Source organism: Phacochoerus africanus, chromosome 7 (genome assembly GCF_016906955.1).
Source record: "Phacochoerus africanus isolate WHEZ1 chromosome 7, ROS_Pafr_v1, whole genome shotgun sequence".
Lineage (NCBI taxonomy): Eukaryota > Metazoa > Chordata > Mammalia > Artiodactyla > Suidae > Phacochoerus > Phacochoerus africanus.
In genome coordinates this window covers 33,388,779-33,401,139 of record NC_062550.1, presented here as the reverse complement: position 1 = coordinate 33,401,139, position 12,361 = coordinate 33,388,779, and the positions used below count along the sequence as shown (strand labels likewise).

General features: G+C 34.5%; 1 protein-coding gene across 1 annotated transcript in view; it reads right to left on the bottom strand.

Moving 5' to 3' along the window:
• Positions 1–9,351: 9,351 nt before the first annotated feature.
• Positions 9,352–12,361, bottom strand: part of LEMD3 (LEM domain containing 3) — a 61,521-nt gene continuing 58,511 nt past the window's right edge. Inside the window, exons 11-13 of the mRNA XM_047787134.1 lie at positions 11,922–12,027; positions 11,743–11,821; positions 9,352–11,519 (exon numbers count right to left, since the gene is read on the bottom strand). Coding sequence (XP_047643090.1) covers positions 11,356–11,519; positions 11,743–11,821; positions 11,922–12,027 — 349 coding nt within the window. The 3' untranslated portion in view covers positions 9,352–11,355. The remainder of the gene's footprint in view (positions 11,520–11,742; positions 11,822–11,921; positions 12,028–12,361) is intronic.

The window sequence follows — 12,361 nt, the reverse complement described above, 5'->3', positions numbered from 1 at the left end:
TAGACAGCATCAAAAAAGCCAACAGCTGATTCTTGGAAAATATCGACAAAATTGATAAACTTGTAGCTTGACTGATCAAGAAAAAAAGAAGACTCAAATTACTAAAATTCGTGACAAAAGAAGGGACATTACTACTGACATTACAGAAATAAAGAGGATTATAAGGGAATACTATGAACAACTATATACTAACAGATTATATAACAGATGAAATGTAGGAGTTCCCATTGTGGCTCAGTGGATTAAGGACATGACTTAGACTCTGTGAGGATGAGGATTTGATCACTGGCCTCACTCAGTGGGTTAGGATCTGGTATTGCTGTGAGCTGTAGTGTAGGTAGCAGATGTGGCTCAGATCTGGTGGTGGTGTAGCTATGATGTAGGCCTCAGCTGCAGCTCCAATTCAACATTTAGCCTAGGAACTTACATATGCCACAGATGCAGCCATTAAAAAAAAAAAGAAAAGTAAAAATTCCTCAGACACAAACTGTTGAAACTGACTCAAGAAGAAATAGAAAATTTGAATAGTCCTATAACAAGTGAAAAGACTGATAGAGTAGTCAAAAAACTACCTCTAAGTCCTAAGTCTGATGACTTCAATGGTGAATTCTACCAAATACTCACTAACTCTTCCATAAAATAGGAGGGATCACGTCCCAACTCATTCTGAGACCAGTATTGCTGTGAAGGAAAAAATCAGACCTCACAAAAAAAACTATAGACCAAATATATCTTATGAATATAGACACAAAAATCTTCAATACTAATACACCAAATTCAACATATAAAAAGGATTAGACACTATGATAACAGCTTGTGCCAGGAAAGCAAAGTTGGTTTAGCATTTGAAAGTTAATACATTATCAGTAGAACAAAGGTAAAAAATCATATGAACATCCCAGTAGACAGAGAGAAAGCATTTGATAAAATCCAATACCCTTCATAATAAAATCAATTAACAAACTGGAAATAGAAAAGAATACCTCAACTTGATCAAAGAAAAGAAGGAAACACTTTGAGGTCAGTGAAATGAAGATACAGCACATCCACAGCTAACATCGTACTTAAAAGACTGAATGCTTTCTTTCCCATTTTCAGAAACATGACAGGGATGTCTGCTCTTACCACTTCTACTCAACACTGTACTGGAGGTACTAGCCAGAGCAATTAAGCCAAAAACAACAAGCAAACAAACAAAAAAAGCATCTAGGAAAATTAAAACTATCTATATGCAGAGAACATGATTCTGAATAGAGGAAATTCTAAGGAATTCACCAAAACCTATTAGCACAAATAAACAAATAAATGAGATGACAAGACACAAGTTCAATATACAAAAATCAATTGTATGCTACATATTTGTAATGAACAATGCAAAACAGAATTTAAAAAAATTCCTCTAATATGGCCATACTACCCAAAGCAATCTACAGATTTAATGCTCTCTCTATCAAATTATCCATGACATTTTTCACAGAAATAGAACAACTAATCCTAACTTTATATGAACCCACAAAAGACCCAGAATTGCCAATGCAGAAAAAGAACAAAGCAGAAGGCATAACTCTCCAAGACTTCATACAATACTACAAAACTACAATATTCAAAACAGAGTGGTATTGGCATAAAAACAGACATACAGATCAATGGAACAGAATAGAGAGACCAGAAATAAACCCACACACCTATGGTCAATTGATCTTTGACAAAGAAGGCAAGAATATACAATGGAGAAAAGACTCAGCAAGTCGTGTTGGAAAAGCTAGACAGCTGCAAGTAAATCAATGACATTAGAACACACCTTCACACCACACACAAAAATAAACTTGAAATGGCTTAAACACTTAAATGTGAGACATGATATCATAAAACTCCTAAAGAGAACATAGGCAAAACATTCTCTGACATGAATCTTACCAAGGTTTTCTTAGGTCAGTCTCTCAAGGCAATAGAAATAAAAGCAAAAATAAACAAATGGGACCTAATCAAACTTACAAACTTTTGTAGCAAAGGAAACCATAAACAAAATGAAAAGGCAACTTATGATCCAGGAGAAAATATTTGCAAACAATGCTAGTGATAAGGGCTTAATTTCCAAAATATACAAACAGCTCATGTAACTCAATAACAAAAAAACCCAAACAACCCAATTGAAAAATGCACAGAAGACCTAATGGACATTTCTTCAAAGAAAACATACAGATGGCCAACAGACACAAGAAAAGATGCTTAACATAGCTAATTAATAGAGAACACAAATCCAGACTACAATGAGGTACCACTTCACATGGGTCAGAATGGCCACCAACAAAGACTACAAGAGCTGGAGAGTGTGTGAAGAGGGAACCCTCCTACACAGTTTGTGGGAATGTAAACTGATGCAGCCACTATGGAAAACAGCACAGGGGTTCCTTAAAAGACTAAAAATAAAATTGCCATGATCCTGAAATCCCATTCCCGGGCATACATCCAAACAAAACTTGTAATTTAAAAAGATACATGCACCCCCTATGTTCATAGCAGCACTATTCACAATAGCCAAGACATGGAAACAACCTAAATGTCCACTGACAGAGGAATGAATAAAGAAAATGGAATACTACTCAACATAAAAAAGAATGGAATAATGCCATTTGCAGCAACATGGATGGACCTAGAGATTATCATACTAAGTCAGAAAAAGACAATACTGTATGATATTACTTGTATGTGTGGAATCTAAAATATGTCACAAATGAACTTACCTATGAAACTGAAAGATTCACAGACATAGAGAAGAGACTTGTGGTTGCCAAGGAGTGGGGAATGGGAGAGGGATGGGTAGAGAATTTGGGACTAGCAGATGCAAAATTATTACATATGGAATGGATAAACAAAGTCCTCCTGTATGGCACAGGGAAATATATTCAATATCCTGTAGTAAACTGCAATCAAAAAGAATATGTGTGTATGTGTGTGTATACACATACATCCATATAACTGAATCACTTTACTGTATACAAAGATGAATACAACATTGTAAATCAACTATACTTCAATTTAAAAATTCCATTTGTAATAGCATCAAAAAGAATAATATATCCAGGAATGAATTTAACAAAACAAGTATAAAACTTACACTCTGAAAACTATAAAAACATTGCTGACTGAAAATAAAGACATTAAATAAATGGAAAGACATCTGATTTTCATGTACTGCGACACTTAATATTAAGATGTGCAGATTCAACACAATTTCTGTCAATATTCCAGCTGGCTTCTTTGCAGTAACTGAAGCTAATCCTAAAATTCATAGGAAAATCAAGGGACCTAGAATAGCTAGCAGTCTTGAAAAAGGAAAAGATGACTCACAGTTCCTGATTTCAAAACTCACTATAAAACTAGAGTAATCAAGACAGTGTGGGAGTCCTCTTGTGGCACAGCAGGTTAAGGATCTGGTATTATCACTGCAGTGGCTTGGGTCGCTGCTGTGGCCTGGGAACTTCCAAATGCCATGGGCGTGGCCAAAAAGAAAAAAGGGGGGGTGGTGGTACTGGCATAAGGATATATGTTCAAACCAATATAATAGAACTAGGAGTCCAAAAATAAGCCCTCACGTTTACTGTCACCCAATATTCGGCAAGAGTGATATGATAATTCAATGAAGGAAAGCAGTCTTTTCAACGAATGGTGCCAGGACATCCCAAATGGACATCCACATATAAAACAATGGAGCTGGATCACATATTATGTAAAACTTAGCTCAAAATGGATAATGACCTTAAACATGACAGCAAAAATAATATAATTCTTAGAAGAATACGTAAAAGTATATTATCATGACCTAGAGTTAGGCAATGGCTCTTAGATGCCAAAACAAAACAAAATAATAAATTGGACTTCACCAAATGTCAAGATCCAGGCCCAGAGAGAACAAGTTTGAAGGCCCTAAGGTAAGATGTGTATCTGAGGAGTCAAAAGTGAACTAGAGTAGGTAAAGAGGCATGATAGGAGAAATATTGGAAGACATGGCCATAGGCTAGCGTAGAGGGCCCTGAAGGCCATGATAAGAAATTTGGATTTTATTCTAAATGCAGTGGGAATTATTAGATTTTATTTTAGGGAATGTCATGTTCTGAGACAAATTTGATTCCTGCATGGCAAATGAACTGTAGCTGGAGGTCAGCTTAGGAAATTGCTATAGCATTCCAGGCAAGACATGAATGATGGTATCAAGAGAATGGATAGACTAGAGATTAGATAGACAGGTAGATAGATAGACAGACAGACATGGAATAGCCGAAAGGATTAACTAATTGAATGTGAGAAGTGAGGGAAAAAAATAAAAAACTCCTAGGTTTTTAACTTAAGCGTACTGACACGTATGGTATAATATACTGAGAAAAGACTAGAAGAGTAAGTTTGGAGGCAATAAGGCATGGAAATCAGAGTTTTGTTGTGGTGTGTAAAATGTGAAAAAACTTTAGTTATCTAAACTGAGATATCAAGCATTAAGATGAATAAACAAGTCTAGACCTAGGGGATGAGTCAAGGCTGTGGATAGAAATTTGGGAGTCATTCATTAAGCCGGAGTAGGTCCACTTGGAGAAAACATCTAGCTAGAGAGCAGCAGAGGAGCTCAGTGGACCAGGGCACTGCAGTATTAAAAAAGACTGAGGAAAGGGGGAGGAGGTGGCAGAGGAGACTGAAAAGGAGTAACCAACTAAGCAGGAGAAAAAACAAGATTGTGGTGTATGAAAGAACAACTCAGAAATAATTGGTTACTTGTATGCAAATTTAGTCACATGAGGTAGACAATTAAAAACTTAAAGCAAAAAGAGAGAAAAATGTAAACGAGGTAAGAAAAGGGAGGGATGAACTGCAGACCGTTTAGGAACAGTAAGTTTTATTTACAACAGTATTTTAATAAACTGATTAGCTGGCAGCTAGCAAAAGGTTAGGCTAAGCAGACTGTCTCTGAGCAGGCTGACTTGATCATCAAAGAAAAGTTTCAGTTTATGGCTTTTCCAGAGGGCTTGAGTTTAGTTGTAGAGAACATGTAACAGGCTTACTTTGTGTATTTTTCAGAGTCTACTCCCTTAGGCAGATGTAAATCATTTCCTTATCAGAAGGTCCACGTGTCACAAGGAAAAAAAGGGGAAAAAAGTATTAAAGAATATTTCAAGAAGAATGTAGAAGCCAACAACTATAATCAGGAGATGCAAATTAAACTCACAAAGGGCACCTACTACTACCATAGTATTTACATATGGCTGAGCACTTAAAATGTGGCTAGCATGACTGGAGAATGAATTGGAATTAATGTAAATTTAACAACTGATACCTGATTCAGTTACAGGAAAACTTTTAAGTATATTTGGAAGAACTTGGGTATGTGAATAAACTTTTTGAAACCGTAGGTTTTATGAAATCTAAATATAGGCCAAGCATTTTCAATGAAAATACAGCACATGAATTAAGATGGGCTATAAATAAGGTGACCAACTATACAAGTTTTAGCTCTGTAAGTCATACAACACAGAAGTAAATGTTATCTATATTCTAAATGTCAAACATGTAAAATAGCTCATTATTTAATGTTGTTATTATTAATTTATAGATCAACATTTAGTACATACTGAGATGATAATATCCTGGATATAGAAGGTTAAATAAAATCAAGGTTAATCTCACCCATTTTAAAATTTTTAATGCGGCCATCAGAAATTTTTTTGCTTCTACAAATGGCATTATTTCTTTTTTCTGGTTGAGTAATATTTCATTGTGTGTGTGTGTGTGTGTGTGTGTGTGCGCACGCATACGCACATGCACACATGTATCTTCTTTATCCATGCCTCTGTCAAGGGACATTTAGGTTGCTTCTGTCTTGGCTATTGTAAATAGTGCTGCTATGAACATTGGGGTGCATGTATCTTTTTGAATTAGCAACATGGATGGATCTAGAGATTATCATACTAAGTGAAGTTAGTCAGACAGTGAAAGACAAACATGATATCACCGATAAGTGGACTCTAAAAAAAAAAAAGGAAATAAATGAACTTATTTGCATAACAAAAACAGCTTCACAGACTTTGAAAACAAACTTATGGTTATCAAAGGGGACAGGTGGTGGGGTGAGGGATTGGCGTATGCACACTGTAGTATATGGAACGACTGGCCAATGGGGGGACCTGCCCTATAGCACAGGGAACTCTACCCAATACTCTGCGATATCTATATAGGAAAAGAATCTGAAAAGAATGGATACACACACACACACACACATTCATTTTTTTGATTCTTTTCCCATATATATAATTGAATCACTTTGTTGTAAGGCATTAATTATTATGACAATGTAAATTAAACCTCAATAAAACCTTAAAAAATGAAAAAAGTTGTTTAAATTACACATGGCTGACATTAAGCCTTGGACAACACTGGTCTAGACAAAGGGAGGCCTTAAAGTCCAACTTGAGTTTTGGCTATTACTCAGTAGGAAATAAAGAATGACTGAAATATCAAAATATACATCATATTAATTTTTTTAAGTAAAAGGGAGTATTGCAGATATGGAACTGTAAAAAATAAAACTGTGCTTTAAAGTCAAAATTTTAAATTAATTCAATACATCAAAGAAGAAGTGAAGTCAAGTCACTAAAGAAAAAAAAAGGCCTGTAATATGTGACTAGTTTACAAACGCTTTACAAAAGTGTAATATATAGCATCAAACAAGTTCCTAGTTTTGGGTGCAAACCATTTATAAACAGTCTTATTTAAAAATCAACTTTTGTATTTACTCCTTCTTTTAACAGTCACGGATTTACAGATCTACTCAACATCTCACTTTTCTACAAATCAGGCAAATTTCTATTTAATATCAGATAATCATAGCAATACTATGAATATTATGTAAATTAACGGATCTGGTTTTTAGAGTAAAGATTCTCAGAGACGGTCCTCTCTTACCCTTTCTCTAACAATGTCCTAAAATAGAAAAAGAAATGTCAGGATTATTTTGTCTTTTACAAATTTTGGGAAGTCTTATCTTAGCATCCTGACAAGCATTTTGCTTCCTCCTAACCCATAATACAGGGGAAGTCACCACCATCTAATCAGTTGCCCAAGCCAAAATTTGACAGTCATACTAAACTTCTACTTTGACTTCATCCCATTCAAAGACCTTTTCAAATTCCAGCTTCTTAAGTTGTTTCAAAATTTGCTTAATATCTCATCCCATCTCAAACCTCCATCTAAGGGCCACACAGATAAATATGGCAGAACTGGGATTAAACTAAATTTCTGTCTCCATATGGACTCTCTCTCTCTGGGTCATCTAATACGCCTTCGTAGTTTTAACTCCCAAATTGAATCTCTAGCTCAGATTTTTCTCAAATTACCTCAGAACTGGAAATCCAATTCATTATCAAAAACCTCCACCTGAATATTCCATAGGCATCCCAATCTCAAAGTATCCAAAAATTGAACTTAGCATCTTTACCATCCTATTTGTTACTTATCACTTATTTTCCAAATGTTGGGATTGTAAAGAGTTCCCATATTAGAAAATTGGACATCAATTTCCTTCTCAATACCCAATTAATCAAGTCCTTCCTATTTTATCTATTAGGCATTTTTCAAATCCTTTCTTCATTTTTCACCCCAAGAAATTTTCACCCTTATCTCCCTGCAACCCACATCCAACTTCAGAATGTGACCTACAAAGCTTTCCATGATCTGATCATCACCCACCTTTCCTATCTCTAATGATTGTCTTGTATTCAACAGTTCAACACAAAAAAACTGTTTGTAGTTTATATATAGTTGTTTCTCATCATTCCATGCTCTCTACGCCTAGGCAGCCTTCTTTCCAACACTAAGGAGCAAGTGCAAGTCTCTGGTGTCACCCATGGAAGAAACTATATCTAAATACACAGGTTCTACTGCTTTTAAATTAAGAATCAACCAAGTGAGTATATCCTGATGCCCCTCCTAGAGGTTCTTAAGTGTAGAAATCTCCCATCAGGATGCATTTCTAGTCATGAAGTTTCTCCAATGGAGTTTAAAGGCAGTAGCTAGTGAGACTCCCTAGATCAGCAGAATGAGCACTGTGGACACGGAGTTTCTTTAAACTACAACTTTTGGTTTCTAATTTTCAGTCAAGTACCTGTTCTTGAGCATCCTTTCCAAAAGAGTGGCTGCCAAAATTCTGCTTGGTTTAGCATCCTTTGTTGAGTCATCTGTAAGAAGTGACTTGCTGAGATAAGTCTAGGAAAAAAGGGCGAAGAAGCCGTGTAGGTGACCTACAGTAATGTACTGTCACTAGGAGCAGGGAGTTAGAATTGCAAGGTCAATCTTATTCAACAAAGTGTTCTAGGCACATGATACATCAAAATACTGTTCACTTGGAAATCACAACTTGTCACCCAAACACTGAGCACCTACATAAGGAAATTATAATGAATGCTAATACTAGACTTCTAGAATCACAAGACATTTCAGAATCTATACACCAATGAGCATGAAAATGGATTTTGTAAAAATTCAGGTTCCATGCACTGACTTTTATGAGCTCATCACGATAACAGAAGCTTCCCTAAGAGCTCAGGGGGAAAGGAGACTTATTCTATCTATACTAACTAAGAAGTGGTCGATAAATGTTGCCTCATCTGCCCTGATGTCTTCTCCATCTATTAAGATGCATAAGCTACCTCTCTTCACTCCCAGAATTCATTCTTTCTCCTCTCACTATATTCTCCACATTAACTTTTAATTTATCTGCCCTACACTTTTTCTCTAGATTGTGTCCATCTGGAGAATTGGGCTATGACTTTTCCTCTTTGTATCCCCAACATATAACAGTGTGTGACATTTGTTAGCAATCAATAAAAGTCTACCAAATGACTGACTCATCAAATTTTCTTTTTGTTTGATTAAACCACCAAAAAGATCTAAACCAATGCTAATCAAAGTAGTTAGCCCATAAACTGTTTACTTATGATAAGGAGTTTGAACCAGAATATGTAAAAAAAATGGCTTCCTTTTTTGAGAAAGTCTTGCTAAGAAAATAATGTCTAGCTAAACTAAGTAGTGTTTTAGTGAAACTTCTGATTTACATTCTTGCCCCAGTTTCAGCCAAATACTTGAAAGTTAGACAAAGACGTTTTTTCATAAAGAAAAGATGCTGAGGAATGGATGGTTAAAATTAACCTTAAGGGCTTCATCCATTTTTATAAACATACATATATTTACAAATACTCAAAACGATTTAAACTAAAGGTACCTATTTTCACTGGTAAAAATGAATAAATAAATAAATAAATAAAGACACAGGGCACTTAAAAATTTTTTAAAAGCCAAGACACATTAAAAAAAAACCTAATAAATTTTTAATTAGAATCTTTTCCTTTTTTAAACAGGACAAGTAACAGAGTACATCAAACTTCAGAACTTCTCAAATATCTAGTTAATATACACATTCCCATCTGTCTTGCAGGGAGGGATCTTGGTCAACTTAACAGTTTCAGGTAAAATAAGCTGCATAATAGTATATATTACAATAATAAATGTACAATGTTTACATGGAACATGTCTTAGAAGCAAGAAAAAGATGCATCTGCATCAAAAAGGCGACCTTTTAAAATGCCACAGCTAGTTTTTACATTCACTCTTGCAACAGGTCACAAGATGGGATCACTAAGCTCAGATAAAGCACTGTGATGCACATAAAATACAGAAAGATTGGTTATTTTATATATTATATATATTTATATTTCACACTTTAGCATCTGAGACATAAACTGAGAATTTAAAATTTATTCTCTTCAGATAACAAATCATTTTTTATTCTTCATAAACATGGTGCCCACAAAAGCACATAGGTAAGGCACAATAGGGTTTTCTGTTACAGAACAGTGTGCATCATGTTTACTTAACCAGAAAACGTGCATTAACTGTGCAAGTTCATGCTGCAAACCCAACACATATACAATTTAAAAAAAAAAAAGGAAAACTGAGTTTTAAGCAAAATCAAAATTGGTACAATGCCAGCTGTTTCACATATTCATTTGGACTGACAATGATGTATCAACAGGTTATTTTTAAAAAGCCAATTGTTACAAGTAAACTTTGCTTGGTAACTATTTTAATCTGAAATCTTAAACAATAATAAAGTAACTTTACTGAAACAAAGTAAATACTGAGGCACAAAGTGACCATCACTTGTGCCTTTAGTATACTGCAAACTCTCATGACCCAAAATTGCAAATACAATTTTTCAAATACACATTTTGCTGCAACAATGTGCCCTGCTTTAAACCTGACATACAACAGGGAAGCTAACATTTCTTTAAATTATAAATAGATAGGGAAAATGACTTAATTCCAACAGCACTATGTCATAGCCCTAGTATTTATAATAAATACAGCTTTTCACAAAATAGTTTTCCAACATCTGCCAATTGCTTCTTTATTGCTCACATAAATTTGAATCCATTACAACTGGTATCAGAACTTTCACACAAACTCATACATTTTTATATAAAACCTATAAAAGATATTTTAAACTTGTATCTAATACTTCCAGGTGTTTGGCTGTTTGATCTATATGATAGTACAGCCATATGTATATATGTGTGTGTATATATACACATATACACATACATATATATACATACACACATATATACACATACATATATACACATACATTAGATTATGAATAAAATAGGAAGCTTATTTTACTGCTTTAATGCAGACATCCTCACAAAACAAGACTACTTTCGCCATCACCAGCATTTATACATATATACAAAAGCCAGTTTAAGTACATGTACATCCTCTTATATGTAACCACTAAACCCAAAATGATTTTCTCATATTCCAGCAGTAACAAATGAATCTCTTACAAGCAACAGAAACCTAAGATTAAATTGGGAAATTAACAGTTTTACCACATTAGCCTGTAAAGAACTATATAGGTGACTGTATACAAAAATTCACAACATTAGTTTACAGGAAATTATGGAAATACAAGAAGCCTTTTCACCATGCTTTTGTGTGGTTATCCAAACACTTCTTGGTGCAAAAATACAACCACCACATCTGAAAATGCTTAATAAGGTCAATGTTCCTCATGCAAAACTTTAAGTGCATTGGCTTAACTGAGCTCCAAAAACTGAATGAAAGAATTATTCTATCTACTCAGCATTGCTGCCTCACTGCTAAGTCCCTTTGGAACCTTAAGATTTCTGAAACATTCAAACAGCGCTGTATTCAATAAAAATACATACAAAAAGCATTTTAAAAAGGAGACAGAAAGCCAAAGAGGAGTTTTCCTATTGTAAAGAACAGTCCTAGGAGTGGAAGAAAGTCTTTTCAGGAACCTCCTTGAGAATTGGCTAGGCCAGTCCGAAGACGAAGATGAGACATAGAGTTCATATGTTTATTTGATGGCTTCAAGGGAGTGTTGCAAGTAAGAGCTTGGGGAAAGCGATGGTGATATCTATCTAGTCGTAAATATTTTACTGTAACCAATTTCCCTGTTGTAAGATAAAAATAATATTTTAGATCTGTACGAATATGCTTAATATTTATAGAAAATAAACTGTGGTAAAAGACATAAGAACACAAAACATAAATAAAAACCTAAAATTATTGCTCTAAAAATGCTAACCTAAAAGTCTTTCATTTAAAATCTGCTATAGTCTAACAGTAAGCCATAAATTATCTTTCCAAAATGTATGTAATACTCAAATTTCTTACCATCAAACCAAGAGCCATGCAATGCCTTAAAAGCTTTCCCAGCATATTCTGGAGACAGACATTTAACATATACACAACCCTGTGATATTAAAAAAAAAAAAGGAAGAAAGAAAAGAAATAATCTTAGTTTAGTAGCAACAAACCTGAAGTACAGAATTCAATAGTAAAAGTTACTTTACCTCGCGTGAATTTTTGTCTACTGCAATGTGAACAATGCCATCATTATCACTGCATTTTTCTAAAATTGCTTCTTGAATTGCCAAATGCCACTGATCCCCTATTTCCCTAAAAGTTAATGAAAACACAAATCAACAACCACATTTCTACTCAGAAAGAAGTCTTTTGTCTCTTACAATATACATATTGTAACTAGCAGTAGGTAGTTGAAAAAATTCATTCAGGAGTCCCCGCCCTGCTTTTACTTTCCAGTGTAAGAACATACAAGCCAAGGCAATGAAGGATCAGTCCATCACAGCAGAATAAATGTGCTGTCATTTTCGTTTAAAATCCTATGTACTTACAGTTATTTCTCTTTACTATGTAGACATAAGCACTTTAAGGAGTTGTAGTAAACTTGTAAAAGTTAAATATGATATTTTAGTGACATTTTCAATTTCCT